Source organism: Simochromis diagramma, unplaced genomic scaffold (genome assembly GCF_900408965.1).
Source record: "Simochromis diagramma unplaced genomic scaffold, fSimDia1.1 OVJJ01000685.1, whole genome shotgun sequence".
NCBI lineage: Eukaryota > Metazoa > Chordata > Actinopteri > Cichliformes > Cichlidae > Simochromis > Simochromis diagramma.
In genome coordinates, this window is record NW_024387477.1 from 12,885,495 (window position 1) to 12,909,119 (window position 23,625).

Here is a 23,625-nt window from a genome sequence, read left to right on the forward strand (position 1 = left end):
TATAAGACGAAAAGACTGAATGAAATGGTTGGTAAGGTAACCTGCTAATGGTACTATGAAGTCGATCATTAGCTCCAATATGTTAGCTCATTCATTCATTTATTTATCTTTTTAGCCATTGCAAACATTATAGCCTATGGGACATAACTGATATCATAATGCCAATTCCAAATAAAAAGGTAGTGTGTATTTTATATAAACAGTATAAAAGATGGCCTTAGCTACAGTGACACTGCCCGCTGGTTTCTGAAGAAGTAAATTGTTGAATGACGCATCAATTAAAAGTCGTTAGCTAACATGCAGTTTCATATCGTAGACAATTATCTATTTTGAAACATAGTAAAGAGTAAGCAAAACACGTACTGTTAGAAAGAGCCGTTTGTGAATTTTACATGATTGCTGGTAGAATAACAGTAGCAGTGGCTACATTGACTCCAGACACGCTCACAAAAGTATGGGTTTGACTATCGTGTAGATATACGCGTCCAGAAGAGGGACGCACTGAACACTTTTGCATTTTAAGCTTAACATTATGCTGAAACTGCAGAAAGGTTGGGTTGCGAGTTACAGTGCAAACTACAATCAGGAGGAACTTTTAACAGTCCTGTTGTGATTCCCCAAACACTCCTCATCTCTAAGTATGCGTACAGAAATTAAGCACATAACACAGTGTTTAACAAATGAAAACACAAATAGAAATCTGAAATCAGTCAAAAATGTGTTTGAAATTATATTGTTATTTATTAAGCAAATACCAAACTGAATTTGTGCTTTTATTCACACATTTGAGCCGGCACACAGGACTTCTGTGAGATGCCAGAAATTAATCAAGCATAACAATCAACCATTAAAACTAATTTTTCTGTTCAGGAATGGAAGTAAATAATTTTAATTTGGCACCTTAATCAAATAATAATAATAATGTCCTTTACTTTTTTTCAGCTGTTTTATAAAACAGCAAATTTGAAAATTCATGGATTACAACAGTTATTATATTTTTGCATTTTAAAATATTTGGATTAAATAACTTGTGTGTACTGGTAGATTAAGCATTACAGAAAAATAAACAATGATTTTTGGTAATTACCAACACTGTTAATTTAGGTCAGCTGTGGCATAAACCTTACACTGGGTGGTCTAATAAATGTGTTAAGCACTGTATTACACATTATGAACATATACTGGATGGGATTTAATATTAAGTATAAAATGAATAAACACACTGAGCACTTGTGAACATTATTTTATATGTGAAACTCTATATTCAGACATGTGCTGTATTTTAAAATTGAAACTTCCATCACTTTAATAATACATAGCCTTTTGAAATCAGATTATTCTTTCTGAGACACCATGTATAACAAAGATTTACAATAATTCATTTTTAATCAGTGTGACCTAAAATGAGTGATTGAGGCCATGAAGTCAGCAGAAAAGTGTTTGTCGAGGTCAAAACAGAAACCTGTTTTTTCTACAGACCTCTATAGCCCCAGAATTCTTTGTGCACCACAGCTATTGTCATCTTAAAATACAGGTTTAAGGTACGGTATTTCAGCATAACAATGCAAAATACTTCCATCCCCGACTTCTACGGTCTTTCGTAACAATAAGTCAGGCCAGCGGCACTAGCCGCCATCTTCCATGCAAAGTTTTTTTTCTGTGGTTCATATAGTTCAGCATATAGCATATAAGAGTAGACATGAACACATGTTTATGTTCAAGATGTATGCTGTCCCCATCGGTTTCTGAACAATAGCAGCATATGTACATTTGTTTTCTTTGATTTTTTTTTATCTGTGACACTTAAACAAAAATAGTTTTTGTTTTTTTTAGAATTTTGGTATTGAAAAGTAGCACAGGTGTTGGTTCTGGTCACATCCCCCTAAGGCAAGGGTGTCTAACATAAGGCCCTTAGTGTTACAGCTTTTCTGATTGATATAGACCCCCACCGTCCATTGCCACCCATACTACACTGAAGAACACGAACATTTTCTGTTAACTATTGAAAACTCTATAGTCTAAATTCATAATTACAGGCACAATGATCAATGTCTTCTGTAATGTTACATGTTTATTGTGTTTCACTGGTGCGACCCACTTCACATCGAAGTGGGCTGTATGCGGCCCACGATGTAAAATGTGTTTCACATCCCTGCTCTAAGGACACCACCAATGACAAAGACAGAATATTAACACCAAGGAAGGAGTGACAGCAACACTTACTCATAGACAAATGAGTATAGTGAGATGACATTTCCAAGGGAAATCCATGCCTAAATGTTTTTCATGACTTGTTGGGCATATCTAGTGTTTATCTTCTTTTACAGTAACTCCATAGTGTATCCATCTTTAAACTGAATAACTGAGACAGTGACCTTATATTGGCAAAATGTTTTGGGTGTCTCAGGCCTATTAAATATGGCGTTATTTTTGTGCCACTATTCTGAGCGATGTGTTGCTCGCGCTCTCAACATTTCTGCCTGTGCGTGCTCAACTCATTCTATACACCGTTATATTTGTGCCACAAAACCAGCCAATCACAGATTTGGATGCAAAAAAATCTGATTGGCTGTTCTGGTCTCCAATCAGCTCGAAATGACAAAATGCAATATCCCAGAATCCATTTCGTCCAAAATTCAAACGAGGCAGTGGCGGAGGAACTCAGAGTGGCGGAGTTTGAAATATTACTCTGTCTGGGTCACAAAATAAACTTTTAAGATATTTTCATGTGAGAATGGTGCTGTGTGAACTTCTAATATCTGCTCGATTCATCAAGACATCACATATTTGCATAACTGCTCTAACGTTTTCGGAGATGCCTGTTACCCACCAGCTGACCGGGTGGTCACTCGGGTTAAACATAATATATAAGGATGAACTGACAAAAAATCACCGACTACACCACCAGGTATTATAGGAAAAACCATAAAGCCTTTGAACTAAAACAAACGCTGTTGTGACAGTGATGTACACTGTCTTGTTGGTATATATGTATGATTTGTATCACCTTCATGTTTCCAAACCGATATCATGAGCAGCAGCTTTTACAGCTGTGGCTCCAGCAAACACCAGCTGATACTAGAAAGTAATATTAAATAAATTCTAACAACAGCTGATCAAGCTTGAACATGCTGTTGTTGTTTAGCGCGACATCCGCTGATTTCCTCTTTCTGGCGCAAAGTGGGTGATAAACAAAAGAGAGACGATCAACTGATCATTGATCAGTTTCATGATTGAAGTAGCAACAGGAGAGGGAGGGGAGAGAATGAAAGAAGAAGAGGCAGCTGTGCACCAAAGACTGAATAACTCCAGCTTTGTGTCTTTTTCATTGTAGCTGAAGTTCGGGACGGATCGCGTTCCTTTTCCCCTCAATACGGATGTATTGTAATTGGTCCAGCCCAGAGTTGATCATGACCAACTGGCTAATCCACCACCTTTCATTGTTTATACCGTTACAAAGACAAACAAACAAACATAAAAATGAAAAAAACGTCCGGCATGCCCAACGGCCAGTCCAGCTATGCGGTCAGCTGGTGGGTAACAGGCATCTCCGAGAACGTTAGAGCACTTATGCAAATATGTGATGTCTTGATAAATCAAGCAGATATTTGAAGTTCACACAGCACCATTCTCGCATGAAAATATCTTTAAAGTTTATTTTGTGCCCCAGAAAGAGTAATATTTCAAACTCTGCCACTCTGTGTTCCTCCGCCACTGCCTCGTTTGAGTTTTGGACGAAATGGATTCTGGGATATTGCATTTTGTCATTTCGAGCTGATTGGAGACCAGAACAGCCAATCAGATTTTTGTGCATCCAAGTCTGTGATTGGCTGGTTGTGGCACAAATATACGGGGATAGAAAGTTGAGCGGCAGGGCAGAAATGTGAGAGGCGAGCCACATTGCGAGCGAGCCAATGCAAACTGTCAGAGAGGCTGCTATTTGGTTGTGGGTGGATAATAGCAACACTCTTAGTGTGAATTTTGTTCACTCAAATTCAGCTTCTTGCTCAAAATAATTTCTCCTCAAATAATGCCCTACTTTTTTACCGCTCACATATGGCACAAAATAATTAATTTACTTTTCCTATATAGGGTATCTGTAAGACTTGTAATTGACACCTGTGCAGTACAGGTCCTGTGGTATATGGGATGTGTATTAACAGGTTGAAATACTGTATGTCCTAGTTTTCCTTCTCACCCAATTTAGACACAAAAGAAGTGGAAACGTGTGTGGAGGCTGAGACTTTGATTTGTAAAGTCTTGGGGATCACAGGAGTGTGGGCATTTTCTTCTCAACAGTACAGGCTTCTTTGATTTCTCTGGAGGTTTACAGAAGTTTATGTTGTGACCTTTCTTTGGAGCTAACAAAGAAATACACTCTGTACAGTATCTCCGTTAACATGTTTGCTAATCTAACAGAAAGCAAACTACATGGTTACAGTCCTTTATATTGTGGGCAATCTTTAGACTCCACAGACTTTTATATTTTTACTTTCATAAAAAAATTGTTTCCTTTACAAAGACAAAATCAGAAATGAGGATATCTGAGTTTGATGCGGCCATGGTGAAACACAGTGCAGTCTCTGTAATATAGACTGCAGCTTGAATTTATGTCTACACATGATTCCCTCAGTAACATCATACTGCATCACGCTGTATAGAGGCATAAAACGTATAAAATATAATTACGCCCTCAGCTTCGGTTATTGCGGCGAATTTTATTCATCCCATTATTCAAACTGATAAGATTTTTTTTTTTCCGAGAGCAAATACAACTGGCACAAATGACTATCTTGATTTTCCATTGCTATAGCAACAAAAGCAATATGCATGTCCTGAATTAAAAACATCATTAACACTTGCGCCTTTAAGCTCAGGAGAAGCTGCGCGCACATATTTTTCCATAGTCACCACAGTGTATAGATAAAGCAGTTATTGTTGTTTGATGAGTCTAAATAAGGCAAAGGAAACAGAGGAGAGATGGAGAGCGAACTAAAGTCTGGCTCTAAAGAAGGACAAGCTGCCAAAAACAAAGTGCACCAAAAAGCTTCATTTAAAAATTATTAGAGTGGGCTGCCTAACCTAAATCCTCACAATTAGCACCCTGAAAGCACAAACTGAGTGGTTTCAATACTGTGATGTTCAAGCAGTTTGTTAAATACTCTTTTTTTTTTCTCTTTCTTGATTCATCTGGAACCCGAGGCCTCAAATCCTGCTCTCCGTTTGTGCGAGTGTGTGTGAGAGTTTGAGTGTGCGTATGCCCTTAAAAAGACAGACGAGAAATAAGAAGAAAAAGACAGCAAAAGGGGGCATGCAGTCAAAGAAACAAACAGCCAAACACACATAGCCGTCAACTATTGTCTGACATAAAAACTCTGAAACAAAAGCGTTTTGTTGGAGGAATAATGTATTTGTTCACATGCGCTGCATTAATTTCTCAAATACATAAAAACACAAGACGTAGTACTAAAATCAATCTTCTTTTTATTGCACATGGCGGGAGATTCTCTGGTGGCATATATTCTACAGCACATAGCCTTGTTTTTTTCTCATGGTTTTATTCATTTTCTAAGACAGAGCGGAAGAAGAAATACCTTGCTGGCAAAATTATATAGTTATGTGTGCCATGTTTGCCCACGCTTTCAAGTGGTCTAAATATCTACTTGTTCTCAAACAGCGTTGGCAGCTGTTTCTCAAATTACTGGAGGATGCACGCAAATGCAATGTCCAGGTTCCAGCAAAAGAAAAAGCCCACTTACGGAAGGTTGGCAGCTTTACAAAAAAGCACGCTTTCTCTCCACATGATTCTAATTACTGAAAACTTGCTTCAACAATGGCTCCCAGAATCTATTAGAACAAACAGCTGCCCGTGACAATTAGGACATAATCATTTTGCATGAGGGAGTGTCTTCATTTTTAGACTGTTGTTTATTCAGGCTCCTTCAAGTTGATGCCAGATGTTAAGAAAAGCCTAATTCGATTTCATGGTGCCCTCGCTACAAAGTCACTCGGAGCTACAATATTAATTACAATTAAATACCATTAATAGGTCTTAAATAAATAAAAGTTTTGCTCCCAGAGGTAATGACTAATGCGAATAAAACATTAATGTCGAAAAACAAACACCACAAACAAAAACAAACATTCACCAAGGAGTCAAGGTGAGTGTTTTGCTAAGCATAATCACTTATTTAAAGAAGCTGCCAGAAATCCATAAAGCAAAGACAAGCTGCTGTAAGAGATATCAAGACCAAACAAAGCCCGTTCAGCCAGATAAAACACTGCCTTGAGAAGTATGTACACAGAGATAAACGAACAGGAGACGTGCATGCCAAGTTCTACCATATAACAAGCTCGAAAATCCAAAACCAGCCCTCTGGTAACCACCCTGGCAGGGATGAATTCACGGGTTACTGGATTATAAGTCGGCTATATTTAGATAGAGAAGAGGGGAGGCCAAGTGGTTGCCACCTTGTTCTCTGGTAGGCTGCAGCTCTATGGCTTTTATTATTACATATACTGCCCCCCCCCAACTGCCGTTCTCTCAAAATAGCAAAGAAGTCAGCGGTGCACAGAGAGGGACTTGGCTGACAACCACCTTACTGAGTGATAAACAGAGACCACTTAGGAGTGAATCAGGGGAGATTGGCTCTGCCATTTCAGATAAGGATCAGCTCGCGGGCACACCTAGACCTGCATAAATCTGTTCAGAGGAGATGGCGATTTGTCATGTCACACGTGTCTTATGTAGAGTGAAAAAAAAGCGGCTATACAGCAATGGCAAGATCCAAAAAGCAGTGTCCTGCATGTCCCAGTGTTGCTTGATGTGAAGGTGGTGCAACATTGGCAATAAATAAATAAAAACCAATGTGGTTTTAGGTATTTCTTTAGTCCTTTCTTTGATATTTTTTGTACATGCTGTTCCAGTTCTGCCTATTATGTGTAAGGTGATATGCCGCTGCTTGTGAGATGATGAGTTAGCAGGAACACACAAGAAGGAGGTGATTCTAGCAAGTGGGCTGAGAGATTACTGGGTGGTTTTTTTGACTGTCATCAGTCTTTGAGTCATCTGCTGTTATACACTGATAATTCTGATATTCTTTGTGTGACACTGTTATGACAAAACATATAATATCTCCAGTCCGGGCAAACTGTGGTCTCACACTGAAATGTGAAATGTCACCAACATGATGACTTCAGTATGAATAAGCAACAGATGTTATTAATAATTCTGATTGTGTAGTCAAAAAACTAATGTGAGAGTTTAACACAAGCATTTTCTGCTGCTTAACATTATGCTGAAGCTGCAGAAAAGTTGGGTTGCGAGTTACTGTGCAAACAGTAAGGAAGAACTTTAACAGTCCTGTTGTGATTCCCCAAACACTCCCCATCTCTCAGGATGCTTACAGACATAATACAGATCTATTAGACTACCTGTCATAAAACATGAAAACACACATCTGAAATCAGATGTGTGTTTTATATTGTTATTTATTAGGCAAATAACAAACTGAATTTGTGCTTTTATACCCATAACAGAGCCAGCACACTGGACTGCTGTGAGAAGTCAGAAATTAATCAAGCATAACAATCAACCACTAAAACTAATTTTTCTGTTCAGGAAGCCAAGTAAATAATTGTGATTTGGCACCTTAATCAAATAATAATAATAATGTGCTTTACTTTTTTCAGCTGTTTTATAAAACAGCAAATTTGAAAATTCATGGATTACAACAGTTATTATATTTTTGCATTTAAAAATATTTTGATGATAGATTTACCATTACATTGTATTGTTATTACCAATAGTCTTAATTTAGGTCAGCTGTGGCATAAACCTTACAGTGAAACATTATGAACATATACTGGATGGGATTTAGTGATAAATGAATAAACATTTCACTCTGTCATGTATCCAACAAACAACTTTTAAAGTAATAAGACGATGCTTTTCAATACTTATGACATTATACTGTTGTCAACATGAAATTTGACAACATATTTCAGCTATTTATGGAGCCTGATGGGGACACTGGTGGACAAAGTATTACTGCATGGCAACAAGTTAGTTATTTGTGATGACAAGATCAATAACTTGTGGCTAAGAGGCAGTTAGGAATACAGATATGATAACTAAATTGTTGCCATGTGTTATTAATGCCTGGCCACAAGATACAGAATCTGTTGTTTACTGACAGCATCAAGCGAGCTCTTTAGGGAAATTATCACACATGAAGCATCTATAAATTTGATTTAATTTTGTTTTATTTTAACCTTGGGATGAGTTATAATAATATCCTGCATTATCAGCAGTGGGAGGGGCCCTGAACCAGCTCTCGCTCTCTCAGTCCTGTTACATGTCTGTTGTTTTCTTCTGTGTAAGGAATTATATAATTGAGGAATACTGAGTAGTGGCTAAGAAATCAAAATACGTGACATGACGGATGTGTTGATAACCTGTGTTCTGTTTAAACACAGCCTGGCACCTAAAAACAACAACCTGCTCTGAAGCAACAGCAAAAATAGTTTGTAATTTTGTTGTTTATACTATTTTTATACACGTATAGATCTTGACAGGGCAAAAATTACAAGCATCTGACTTGATGGTTGAGCCCAGACGTGAACAAAGCTCTATGCGCTTCAGGCAACAATTAAAAGATCAGACACCTTGCAGCTTTCTGATCTTGTTTATCTCATATTCAAAGTCATGGACACTTTATAATGAAGTTGTGGCCACGATTTAATATCTAATTCCCATGTCTTATTAACTCGTGAATACTATTTAATTATCTCATTCACATGTCTTATTATGGACACAAGTTATTGGTCGTTTGGTCACACGTTACCACGTGGCCAGGAGGGCTTTATAGCTCTAACTCTCGTTAGTCGTATTTATACTATAATATGATTATAACAAACGGAAAAGGCCATCACAATAAGAAGATTTGCCATTTCTGTTAGCTATTTCCAGAATTTTTAGAATCAAATCCAGCAATGGACTTTCATCTGTGTTTTTTGTTTAAGATTCAACCAACGGCATAAGCAGAACTGTTTATTATTTGCTATTTTTAGAAACGACATGTTTTTTAAGCGAAACAAAAAATGTGTTACACTCGAGACAAAAAGCATTTAAAGTCTGAAACTAGCGCTCAATTGCATGTAGCCATATTTAAACCATACAGTGTTAATATAATGGCACACCTGTGCAGTTAAAAAATAATATTGTGGAGGAATGTGCATCTGACAGTGAGCGTCAAACATTCGTTAGTGAGGTGTGTTTGACTCTAATTGCACAGAGTAAATAATTATTGTGTTGAAAAAGACAACAGTTCTTGACATCTGTAATGTTCACCCAAGTATTAACATTAGCTGACAGTGTTAATTTGTTTGCTGTAAAATATAATAGCAGTCCAAACAAGTGCTTTATCAGGCAACATTCATGCTGATAGATGTGAACATGCAAGAGAGAGCAGAAAAAATGTTTAGCACTCACATTCACAGAGGTGATCTTCCCCAATTGACAGGCCTCCTGCAAGGAAAGATGACAGATTTTTACATCGCTGTCTGACTGTAACTCTATAGAGAATTTACAATTGAAATTGATATTTGAACTCAGCAAAGGAAAGTGCACGGGGAACTTTCCGGTGTTCTTAGAGTCAATCAGAGTTCACAATCGAGAACCACGTAGATTTGAGAGTTTTTTAAAGTTGGAATTGAGAATAAGGATACATATTGATTTCTTGCTCGGATACAAACTTTGTGCAGTGCACTTCCGTGCCCAGTTGGCTCGCCAGCAAACCAGGCTGCAGAGTACACACCCGCTCCCCAGAAAAGTAAAGAATAGGGCAAACCTGACATCCTGACAACAGAAGCCCTACATCTGACACTTTGATAAAGATGTTTTCTCCACATGTCAGGGAGGAAAGTGAACAGAATATCAAATGAAGCATCAAAAATTAACAATAAACAGCGACAAGCTTCTAAATTGGGAACAAAAGACACCCGCAAGCCTGCAAAATAGCATCCTCTCTCTGGGGACTGAGATAACTCACAGAGAGATAAGAGTATTTAATTTTTAATCACCAATTTTGTTTTCTTTGTACTGTGTATAATAATCCGAATACGTGACTTTATTTGCAAAGAAAATAGAAGAAATGTGGCAGTGAAGTGCCACTTAGACAGGGGAGAAGCTGAGAGGACTACTGGGGTGGAACAGTAAAACAATGAACAGGAAACAAGTTCATGTCAACAGATTATCCCTCCGTAATTATTCGCCAAGGGATGCTGTTACTGACTGAGCGATAGAGGAGTACGCCCCAAGATATTCACTAAAAACAAAATGGTTCTTCGTGGTGGCCACCTAAATTAAAAAGAAAAAAATAAGAATCCATAAAGGGTTTTAGTATCTTTCAACTCATTGTTATAGTTTTACAGCCCATACATTTACGGTTTGGCTCCATCTCACCTCTCATCATCATCCACTGTGCCCAGAACACCCTACTGTTGCATTTATAGCACAAAAGCTCTGATAAAGCCAACACTAAAAGGCAGACAAGCAAAGCTAGCAGTTAGCTGATAAGCATATCATTTAGCAGTGTTTCCCTCAAAAGCTGGAGTCTAAATATATGGAGTTAATATATGTTAATATTGGCTTTAGAGTATGATGTGCATACAGAAAAAGATGACTTTTAAAAAATCTTTTGTAGGCAGCAACAACCTTATGTTGCATAAACTGTTTATGAAAGTTCATTTGCAATATTATTGATCATATATTCCCCAGCATGGACAACAGTGACACAAACCTAAACATGCCTGAAAGTAACACAACATGATGGCCTCTGATGACAATTTAGTACCTAGAAAAGAACTATTGAAGTGGTTTGGCTACAAGAAGTCAGACCTCTGAGCACAATACAAAAGAATACTTTTCTCGAGAAAAACAGAAACGACAAGCTTCACAACTCGAATCAAAAACAGACCATCCAGTACAACCAGTGTAAGAAGGCACACAAGGAGCAGGTACTAACAACTGGCAGTGTGTAACCCATTAGTAAACAAATGACTCAACTGAGAACATTTTAAATGTAAAACCTTGCCTAGGCCTTACTTTTTTTGCTTACACTTGACTTATGCTGTGTCACTGGATGTATTGCTGTTTCATTACAATTGCACTATAATGCTGCTGCTGGCACCTTGTGGCAATAGATTTAAACAAATGAATTAGGAGGTATGTTATCAATGCCAATAGCTTAGTGGAAAAGAAGGATGGGAAATGTCCCTTCGTTTTGTTTTCGCTCATAAATCCTGCTGCCTGCGAGGATTTTTACATTGTGTCGTCTTAGGTATTATTGCAAATGGGGCAGATTTCAAAGCCACCTTCCATTTCTTTTATTTCTATGTTTTTTTTTCTCCATATCTAAATTTTCTGCAAGGCAAAAATATGATTAAGATCTTTCTAACACAGTCACGATACTTGCTTGGCATATGAATCACTGTAATTACTATGAAATCAGCAGCACATCAATTTCAAAAGTATCCTGTTCAAGAACTGCAACTGTAGATGCACTCTTAACAATCTCTTCTACATATGGAGACAATGTCACTCATATCAAAGTAGATTACATAAGCTTGTAATTAGAATTAACACTCCACTTATCATTTCATCATCACATTATGCCCTAAATATCTACTAAGCACTCATAATCAGATTATAAGGAATACAAAAATATTATAAAGGCATATATCGGTGTCTTTCTTTAAATGTACCTTTACTGTTTACGCAAATGAGAAGTACATGTTTATTTTATTATTTATGTATTTTGTCTGCACATTTGAGACTAACAACACCAGTCAAGTCTGTCTGAAGATTTACTCATTTGCATCTAATGACTGGTCATTTAAAGCAGAATTTTACTTAGGGCTGCCACCGGGCAGTTGTTTCTTCTTCAAGTAATGTTTTATTCAACATCTTGTGACACATACTTCAAGTTAGAGACCTTGCCAACCAATTAAATATATGATAATGCACATAAGGGACCTGAGAAAGTGACCTGTGGTTGTTTCATATTTAGATGACATTCAAAGCAGTAGTTGTACATCTGACTGTCAGAGACCATAAATGTATGAGTTTTCTCTTTTTTTCTCTCCTCAGTATGGATTGGTCAGTGACCCTCTCTCTGGATTTACGCCTCTCAAACTAGCAGTTTCAAAGCACTCATATGCAAGCCTGGGAGAGAGTTATGCTTAAGATAAGTGCATTTGTTGGTGAACCACATCAAAGTACAGAGGGATGTCTTAGCGAGCAAAGGCAGTGGAGCTCAAACCTCGCCTTTGATCACCCCAGGCACTCTGATCATTAAAATATTGGATAAATAATTGATTAAAAACACCAGACCTTATTGTGCTCTGTTTCTGTATCCAAATGTATCCTAATTTTGAGACACTGTGGGTACACTGTACATAGGAATAAAAGGGACATATAGGACATATTGTTGCTTCGGAGGGCATGTTTTGCAAAATATTTGCTAGTAATGAGACTTGATAGTGAACTGACTAGAGGACTGAGTTACTGACTGAGTTCCAGTATGAACTGAAGGCAGGTTGAAGTCCTATGACAAACCTTCTTCACAAGCAATGGTCTGAGCTCTGGCGTGCCAAGCTGCTACAGTGGTAGAGAAACCGAGAAAAAACAAATCAAAAGTCACAGAAATGAGTGCATTCCAGCTGAGCGTAGGTTACAGGAGGGTAGCTAATATTCCATCTACAGTGGAAACTGTGCACGCAGTATGCAAGACAAGCGCAACATGAACACTATGTGTATATTAGGGATATTAAAAAGGCTATTTTCCTTCATCTTACGCTTATATATGGGCCAGTATTGAAGTCTCCCTAAGTACATATACATTTGCATATTGAGTATAAAAAATGAGTCCAAGGTAATCAAAATTTATTCCTGTTCCAACTTATAATACTTGGCCTGTGGCGAAGTACAAATTCTGGACCCCATGCAGAGTCTCACTGGGCCCACTTAGCCATTGAATAAATCCATTACCACGTTTGTATGAGTAACTAAATCAACATGTGTATGCCTGTTCAACCGTAGTGGTTCATGATCACGATGATCATTTTTTCTAAACATATTCTGATTACCGCACGTGTTCTTCACTGTCAGGTTTCACCTCATTATTCCTGTTATTTTAACATATTTATTGGACTCTTTGCATGAGACAAAGGTGCAAAGTGATCAGTCTAAAGAATGGTTGCCTTACATTTTCTAATGAGATAACATGAAAGGCCTTACAGAGATCGTGTTTTATGTGCAGAGATAAGGTAGCATATTAAAACTAAACCCAAGTACAACTAATTGATCTACAAAACTAATTAAATCAAGTGTTTGAACTGATAAGTCAATACCTACAATTGCTCCCATGCTGACTGGTCTTTATTAGTTGAATGTCTGAAAAATAGAAATTTTGCGATGCTGCTAAAGGTGGTGGTGGGGGGGGTTTGACTCCAGTTTGGAGTGAGCTTCAAGCGGTGCCTACAGGAACTATTTTTTTTCCAATTGCATTGTCTTTCAGCTATGGAGGTTGCCCCTGGGTAGCTATTGACAATCATAAGATACTCCAATGCTATGCTGTCTTTTTGACACTAAAGGGGAACATGATTTACAAGATCATGTTGTCCAAAATAAGATTTAAAATTAACACCTAAGACCATAAACCATAGATCACAAACTCATTTAGGAACTGGTTACTGAGATCATCTAACAGGAGAACAGTAACCTTATTTTTTCAAAGACTGCACAATCAATCAAACTTTTGTTTTGTTGAGCTGTCCACTACCGGCCAGAGGAAAGAATGCAGGTGTAAAACACTTGGCTTCAATTTTGAACTCTTGAAAGGTGCATCTATCTTTTTTTAACTTCAATAAAATTTTTAGGTGTTCAGAACACCCCAGACTTGTATTTTACTTACAGATACGTTTGTAGTCCAAAGGACATTACAAACAGAGACTTATTTGTAAACATATGTCACCAGAGAAGGACAACAAACATTGATATTAAATTACACCACACTCTAATGACATTTAGTAGCCACAATGGGGTCCAATTTTAACTTCATCAAGTTCTAAACACATTCGAGTGCACTTTAAAACCACAGAAACACAGCTGGGAGCCAAAAATAGTTAAATTACCACATATCACAAACATATAACACATTTATAATCCAGTAATTTCCACAGGCATCCATTAACACAATGGCAATCAAATCACTGACTCCTGTTATTCCATCATTTTTGTGACTTTTTCTTGATCTCTGTTAACATCATGGCACAAAGGTCCATGCTCAATTATGACCGCTCTAATATGTCAGCAATTAAGATATAAGTATCACAATAATAAGCTTTGCTGAGTAAGTTCCATTAGCAATAACTTCAAAGTAAAAGAAAAAAAAACTTCCTCACTGCAGTTTGTGAAAACATTTTTAAAGAGCATATGATGTGATAACTTCAAGCTACAGTGAAAGCCTTAAAACCCCCCATCCCTGGGGTCCTCATGCTCCTAATAGTTTAACACTAATGAGATCTGCTGCTCCCATCTTTACAGCCTCCCACATAACAGTTTATTTCATAGTGTAAATACCTTTGAAGGTAGGGAGAAGCACAGAGCAAGCCAGAGAGACGAGAACCTTTCTAGTTGGCCACGGTCTCTTAACTTGTATATTTCGCATTTGTTTTGACTGCAACTTAGGGTTCCTTGGTGAAACTCGGGTCTTCTGCAATTCAGTTAGTCTTACTGCATGAAGTCTGTGAAAACAATGGTCAGGCAGCACTTTGACAAGATTGGAGTATTTGAAAAAAACGTGCCGTGGTCTATTACTTGAGCTTTTTGGAGACGGTGGGAGAAAAGCACATGGCCCGCTATCAGCTGCTTTCCCAGAGGAAGAGATGGATGTGTCCGAATTTATCAAAAGGAGCAAATTGTCAACTGTCAGGTAGCCTCAAAACAATGAGACACATGCATACATATGCACACATAACTATTCACCACGGAAAACTTGGATGTGCATGCCATCTGCTAATGCGCGCAGACTCGAGAGACATGGATGTCTCAGCCAAGACAAAGTGAGCAGAGTTCAAGTTTACATCTCTTATATATCTGGCAAACACAGCATGCCTTAGACAGCATAATAAAACGGTTGCAAAACAAAACACCTCCTCATCGAAAGAGGCTAATAAAGTCTTCAATATACTTAAGTGTAGCCTTAGATAAATAGAATAACCATTTCCCTCTGCACTGGTGTTCAGTTGTCCAAAGTGTATTGATGTACTTATTGACATTCATTAAAGGGAAACCCTCTCAGCAAACCACAGAGAGCGGTGTAAATCCTGTAAACTTCTTGAGTGTGCATAAGGAGCAACATTCCTTTAACACAATTACTAAACAGCAATAATGTCACCGTATGTTCGAACCAGTTTTGATTTACAAGTGGACACCATGTTGCCTTTTAATCAGCTTATTATTATTAAGTGGTCTGTATATGTGTGTGTTTCCCCTGGACAATCCCCCTTCTTGCTTCACTCTTAGCGAGGTATTGATCCTCCCAGTGTACCAGCCCCTCCTGATTTCATTAAGCTAGCTGCTGTTAATTACTCCACACTCTAACCTTTTGCTGTTTCATTTGGGCCAACAAATTGGGTGAATTAAAAAAAGGTGATGTGGGAAGAGGAAAAGAGAGAAAGGAGGGGGAAAAGCTCCTTGGCAGCTATGCTGGTGGACCCCCTCCCTTTCTGTGGCGTTTGTGTCAGAATCCCAAGCGGCATAATAATTAAAAAAGTTCATCAATGTTCTCTTTGCTCATCAAATTATGCAGAAGGAGGCTACTCCGGTAATTGTGGCAGAGGATTCATTTATGAAAACCATATGAGCTAGAACTAGTATGGTTGTCTTGGGAGTTGGAGAATTTTGTCCTTTTTTCACGTCTTTGGGCTCGTGTCAAAGGTAGTGTAGAGTCAAGCCGATTGGTGATTAAAACCCATTTTATTTACCAGGATCATGTGATGGTCCTAAGATTTTGTTTTTCACTAAATCAAAATCCAGCACACACCAATTTGTCTTCTTAGGGAAGGTATTAAAAGAGTGCGGTATGACACATAGCTGCAAAGTTATAATTAGACTTCATTTAATACCTTATGTCATGAGATTACATGCGCGGTGCATGGCATCTAAAGCATACTTAAATCTCAGGGGATATAATTGATTAACCATATGAGGGCGGGAAACAGATGATGAGGATGATGCTCTAAATCCATGTTAAATCGATATAGCCACTTCCTACACATCAAGGGATTATTGACAGAAATTACTACCAGCCGCAATCGCTCGCGTACATCGGATCATTTCTAACTTGGTGTATTAATGTGTGAACGTGCACAAGTGAGTCAAAAACATCCTACTGCTGTGACTGCTCTAAGAAATCATCAAGCTTTAAGTGGGACAATTTTGCGACATGGATACATTACCAAGAGAGCAAGTAAAATTTATAGGATCTTTTGGAGCCATTATGAAAGATGCCCTTTTCTCAAGGTTGAGTACATTCTAGTTGAAAAGATTCTACATGATGCAGAAGGAGCCATTCAGAGAACTCCCTTTGGCTGAGATAATAACTTCATCATAATTAGCTTGTGGTGCTCAGGAGTGTTGAATTGTCGGTTGCAGTGGGATCTGCGCTGATTTATTGCTTGATTTAATTACGTATCAAAATTCAATTAGACATGCTTTCAACCAAATTCAAAGTGAGCTTTGTCAAGCTGTCCCTTGAAATCAGGTACAGCTTGAAGGACATCCTTCATAATGCAGTGACATCTAACTTAATAATTACCACTTACCAAAAAATCATTCATGTGCTTAAAAGGCAAAAAAAAAATGCTATTCCAGTTTTAGAGAAAAAGAAATAAAACATTCTTACTTTGCCATTACTTTTTCCAAATTTCAACTGGCATCAAACAGCATCAAACCGTGTGAAGCACACCTTGATTCAGTAGCGATGTGAAGAGGGTTGCAGGTACTTTACCAAGTGAAGATACATGACAAAATGCTCTTTGAGGTTGACTACAGTTGAGGAAGTGTCTGGCTTTCTTTACCCACATCACTCAATGCCTTCTCACCTCCTTTTGCTCCAGACTACACTAGGGAAAAAAGAGGAGCTGTTTTGAATAAGTGTCACCGCAGCCTCCAAGAGCTACATTGATCTTTACTGCTATGCAAATTTAGGATGTCATGGTGTCTATGCTAAGAAGTCAAGGAACGGAACGAATATTTCAGCCTGAGGTCTCTAACTGAAGTCGAGTCCTTTACTACTATTGTAAATACTTCCATTGACAATTCTAAGTACACCTAAGTAATAGGGTCCTCTTTTGACCTCCAGAGTTGCCCCCTTTTTTTAAAGTATGATTCAGTAAGTTGCTAAAGATGTTACATTAGGATTTCGATCTATTGTGACTTTACTGCAAAGTTTTTGCAGTTTTTCATTGTTACAGATGCTATGAACATCCCACTTCACCTCACCATAAAAGTGTTTTATTGGGTTGTGATCTGGGGACTGTACAGACCACTGGAGTAAAGTAAAGCAATTTCCTGGAACCATCTTGAGACGATGACACATTTTCTTGCAAAAAAACTTCCTTCTTAAAAAAACAGAATTAGACAGAATGGTAAGCAGTAATGTTAGATATATTTATGGAAGCAATAATATGATGAAAGTACCAAACACTGTTTTTCTGTTTTCACTTAAGCTTCAATTTGGTTCCTTCCAATATCAAGTAGTTATAGCACAGAAGAAATACCTCGCTCTTTCTTACAGTACCACCAACACTTGAAGTCAGGCCCTAGATATTTTTACACTGGTTAATGGCAGTGTTGTGGATTGACTTGTAGAGGGACAGAACAAGCACTGCCTAGTTTGTTTGCCCTGATTGAATTATATATATATATATATATATATATATAAGTATAAATATATATATATATATATATATATATATATATAAAGTATAAATATATTCCACACAGCCACACTGACTGAGATAGTGTGTAAGTGAGAGAAGATACTCGTGCCCCTTGCTGATTTCCACCTTGTCTACACTTAGTTTTCCCCCTGTTTGGTGATAGCATGTCAGCTGGTGCTGTCACAATGGATGATAACAATCTTACTAATGCATAATAACATCCAAGGCTTTATATCCGCCTCGCAGTCTCTGCATTATTACAATATTATTTGCTACAAGAAAATGAAGATTTTGCTGCTGGCTAAAACACAATATGAAAGGACAGACAGGGAAAATAAAGTTAAGTGTTTTAGCAACACTAGTCATAAGACCCTAGTGTGCTATTAACTGTAATATTGTTGCGGAAAAAACTCATGTTATATGTATTGAGAGCCATTTTCTTTTACTCGCCAGTGGCAGGATTTTAAGGTTGTCATGGTCTAAAGAATTGTCAAAATTTGCCCACTTTTTAGAAACTCGGTTTTATTCACCATGTCTGCTAAAGGTTCTACAGTGATATCCAGTTCAGAGTTTTGTCCAGTGGTTTTTATACCAATTTAAAAACTGATGCAGAATTTGACAGGAATTAAGTTAAATATACTGTAAATGTTGGTGACACAAGAGCAGACGCTACATGTTTCAATGGCTAATAATTGAACTGTTCAGCCCTGTCTGCATGTCTGCCTCCATAGTGAGTCACAAGAGCTTGAGCAGCATTAACAGTGAGGTTTATCTAATAAAGTGCACTGTCAAGGAGGAAACACGAAAAAAAGAGAATGGAAAGACCCACTAATGTGTCATACCTTAGTTTATCAAGATCCTGTTGTAATATGAGTTGTTCACCAATTTGATCGCTCTCCTACTGAAACATTTGACAGTTTTCCTCATTGACACTTATGGAAGCATTATCCAAAGACTGTGATGTGCAAATACGTAGTGAATCACAAGCTCGAGTGTGGAGAAAAGAGCCTGAACCACTGTCATTCTCTGACGAACATGAAACACAGTTATGATACTGATTAATCATTGTCACCAAATCTATGGTACTGATCTCCTAAAAGTGGTAGATGCTTCTGTCTTAAACACACTGCCATTTGCCAAATGGTAGCTATAATGTTATTAATGTTATTGAATTGACATTCAGTGTCATTCTTCACATATTACAACAGGCGTAAGGATCAGACATAGAAGCTCGTGAAACATTAGCTGACAGTGGCCTTGTTATAAATTTCAGTGAAAACCCCACAACAAGAAGTGATAATACTTTATTAATCTCTGTGAGAATAATGGCCCTCTCGCTGAAATGTTGACAGGTCTCATTTCAGAAATACGTCTTTTTTTCTATTCCAGTTATATGTAATCTGTTCCCTACACACAAATCAATTTACATCTTAAGCGATCAAATTTAGCATGAGGATAACGTTTTTGTGCAGCTAAAATTGGCTTATATCTGTGTTTATAACCAACAGTGTGGGTTCATCTCCAAGAAATTGATTCTGATTGTCTTTCTATATTCCAGAATAGTTTTTTTCCACATTGGTAACAGGTGTGTTTTCATTACTCAGTGGTGAAAAGTGTTGTTCTTGTTTTTAAAAACAAACAGCTCATATAGGTTTAATATAACCAAAAGACTGTAGTTATAATAGTCCAGTAACCGTAAAACTTAAAAGGTAAGTTCTGAGTATTGATACAGTAAGTATATTTTTTTCCATTACAGTTTTTTTTATTGGTTTGGCGCAGTTTTCATAAGCAATTGGTACATTTTCAAAACTCTTAGTACTTATATCACAACAGATCATCAAAAGTGCACCTTTTTCAAACATTTCAGCATATTTTCAATTGTGTTAGTACAATACACATAATGACAAAATATCCTTTTCACTACACAAAATAAGTGTTCCATCTAAATAAATGTTTCGTTCACAGTTACTGCCTTTCATAATGTTATCACTATAAAATTTTTGATTTGCATCTCTTATTATTCAGTTTAATACATTTGTCTGTCATTTAATTCAACTGATCTTAATGTTTAATCAGTGAATCATTCATTATGTCCATGGATTTTCAACTTGACTGATTGTTGTCTGGTCATTTGTAAGTTACACATTGCTGCAAGAGCTTTCAATCTAGAAATACTAATTGCTAATTGTTTCCCTCTGATGATCACAATTAGTTACCATATAAGTAGAACTGTGTTTGAGACTTCGCACTGTTCAAATATGGAGCAGGATAGACTCGTAGGGAGAGGAAACCTTCATCGAAGAGGTGGTGGTGCTCCTCGACAGAGAGGTGGGCACAAACAAAGAGAAAGAGGTGGTGGTGCTCCTCGACAGAGAGGTGGGCACAAACAAAGAGAAAGAGGTGGTGCTCCTCGACAGAGAGGTGGGCACAGACAAAGAGAAAGAGGTGGTGGTGCTCCTCGACAGAGAGGTGGGCACAGACAAAGAGAAAGAGGTGGTGGTGCTCCTCGACAGAGAGGTGGTCTTCAGAGAAATGTAGGCAGAAGACAACGCATCATCATCTCTAATGAAGTCCGGGCCATCATTGTTGACCATGAGGTTAACAGAGGCTTTACCATGGCTGAGGCTGCCAGGTTGGTACAGCCTAATTTACAAAGGTCAACTGTCAGCTCTATCATCAGAACTTTTCGCCAGCAGGAGTTGGCTGTGGTGGAAATGGTCAGGGCAAGGAATGACACACGGCTGTCTGAAATCAAACAGGCTATTGAGAACAGCAATGACACCTTTGCCAATGTGCCATCAATTAGCCTTCCAACGATTGCCCAGCTTTTGAAGAAGCATCAGGTTTCCATGAAACAAATTTACTTGGTTCCTTTTGAGAGGAACAATGTCCGAGTGAAACAACTGCGTTCAGAATATATTCAGGTACAACACTAAACTGGCATGCAATTACTGAAACAGTACTGACAACTATTAGTTGTAAAAAAAAACTAACTAAATTATCATTTTAGAGGGTGATGGAGCTGGACACTGCTGTGAATCATCACAAGTATATTTTTGTTGATGAGGCCGGTTTCAATCTGGCAAAAACTAGACGCAGAGGATAAAGACAACCCCATATTTGGTTTTGGACAACGATTGAATACACTTACACAGAGTACACACATTTAAGTCCACACTACACGCACCTACATAGTCATGTAGGACACGCACACACTCATGGAGAACTGTGAGGTCGGTTCGGGACATGCTCTCTGTTTGACACACACACACAATAGATAGGAATAGAGATACACACCACACACACACGGTTTTCTCCAAGTGCTGGACTGAGTGGAAACATCTGGAGGCCATATAAGGGGAAACTTCCTGAGTTCTGGGAACTGACTGATACTTATCATGTGACTTGACGCCATCATTGCAATAAAACCCTTGTGAAGAGACGGTTCGGGGGAGATCAGCGCTTAGAGGCTTGTGCTGCTCATCTTCCCCATATGTACATATGTATAATAAAATCACCTATTCTGACATCTACTGAGACCATGCAGTCGTTTGTCTTCTCCTCAAATTCGAACCATGACAATCACGTAACCTTATTGGACAAAGGGCTACCATCCAAGTCCCTGGACAACATGGGAGAAACATCTCAATGGGTGCAGCTATATCTGAAGATGGTGTGGTTGTGGCTGTAGACCAGTTCTAGGGTCATACAACACTGAACACCTGATAGTTTTTTTTAAATGAACTGGAGCAGGCCTGTCAGGGAGAAGACATCGTCTATGTTGTTGTGTGGGACAATGCCAGCTTCCACCACGCACAGCTGGTTCAGGAATGGTTTCAAACACATCCTCGCTTCATGACCCTCTATCTTCCACCATATTCCCCTATCCTCAACCCAATTGAGGAATTCTTCTCTACATGGAGGTGGAAGGTGTATGATTGCCATCCCCATGAGCATGTCTCCCTTCTTCAAGCCATGTGTGAAGCTTGTGGTGATATAACTGCTGAGCAATGTCAAGCCTGGATTCGTCATGCCAGGAGATTTTTCCCACGGTGCCTAAACAACGAAGACATCCACTCTGATGTTGATGAAAATTTATGGCACAATGTTAATGACCGGCTTGATTAATTGTGTAAAAGTGATAAAAATAAAATAAAAATATAATTTGCTTATGTAAATGACTTGTTTTTTTTCTCCCTTTTTCGTGTGATATGTGTGTGTGTGTGTGTGTGTGTGTGTGTATATGTGTATATATATATATATTTATATATATATATTGTTATGCCTGAACATAAGTGTAATATTTGCTGTGTAAAGTTTTACAGTTCAGTTACACTCATTCATCACCAAGGACAATTTGAAATGCTTACCTTGTATTATTTGCTCCTGAATGAAATGATTGGTAAAAGTACTAAGTCGAAAAAAGATCTTACTGTTTTGTTTGGGTGATTAAAGCAAATGTTCTCAAAATATATCACAATGATCATGTGTTCTGAAACAATGATTACGTGGAATGAAAATATGTGCAAATACAATGAAATCATGACATCAGATTTGAAAGAATGACTAGTGGTGTTACAAATGTGATCAAATGTGATGAGTTTTGTACTGAGAGATTTGAAAATGCACACTTTAGTTATGAAAATAGTACCAAACCAATTAAAAAAAACTGTAATGTATTCATCTTTTTCAACATTAGCTCGTTTCTATGGATGAAATCTGTGGAGATGATGCTTTTAATAAACGCCTGCTGCCTCTGTGTCATAAAAGACACACGGACTGTGTTTTCTTTTCCCTTTTCCTAGTGAAAAGATAATGGAAGCTAAAGAACAGACAGGTCACTCTACATATTTTTAGAGTAGGGGACTGTATACCCAGGAAATGAAAATGGAGAGTTTATTGAACCACATAACAAATGTGTTTATAAAATTAATTACATTTTAATTTCCATTTTTAGTGCATTTTTCCATTTTAGGCAATAATGATGAATATGAAAGCCAACAAAGACAATTATTTGCCCTTTACTTTTTTATTACAGTAAAGTCTAGGCCTAAATACAGCATGTAGTTATTAGCAACATTAGTATGGCGTTATTTTTGTGCCACTATTCTGAGCACACGTAAAAATAAATTGCAGGTGCAAGTGTTGCATTTTGAGGAGAAATTTATTTTGAGCGAAGAAAAGCTAAATTTGAGTGAACAAAATTCACAATGTCACAACAGCGTTTGTTTTAGTTCAAAGGCTTTATGGTTTTTGCTATAATACCTGGTGGTGTGATTTTTTTGTCACTTCAGCCTTATATATTATGTTTAACCCGAGTGACCACCCGGTCAGCTGGCGGGTAACAGGCATCTCTGAAAACGTTAGAGCAGTTATGCAAATATGTGATGTCTTGATAAATCGAGCAGATATTTGAAGTTCACACAGCACCATTCTCACATGAAAATATCTTAAAAGTTTATTTTGTGCCCCAGACAGAGTAATATTTCAAACTCTGCCACTCTGTGTTCCTCCGCCACTGCCTCGTTTGAGTTTTGGACGAAATAGATTCTGGGATATTGCATTTTGTCATTTCGAGCTGATTGGAGACCAGAACAGCCAATCAGATTTTTTTTG

At 37.8% G+C, this 23,625-nt stretch overlaps 1 protein-coding gene and 1 long non-coding RNA gene across 2 annotated transcripts in view; one reads left to right on the plus strand and one right to left on the minus strand.

The window, feature by feature from the left end:
- The window catches only part of pcdh11 (protocadherin 11), a 134,788-nt gene that overhangs the window by 46,381 nt on the left and 64,782 nt on the right, over positions 1–23,625 (minus strand). The window contains exon 5 of the mRNA XM_040015351.1: positions 9,494–9,529. Within this exon, the coding sequence (XP_039871285.1) occupies positions 9,494–9,529 (36 nt within the window). The remainder of the gene's footprint in view (positions 1–9,493; positions 9,530–23,625) is intronic.
- On the plus strand, positions 20,226–20,701 carry LOC120723715. The gene is made up of 2 exons (XR_005693814.1): positions 20,226–20,313; positions 20,503–20,701. It is a non-coding gene; the product is annotated as an uncharacterized LOC120723715 (long non-coding RNA).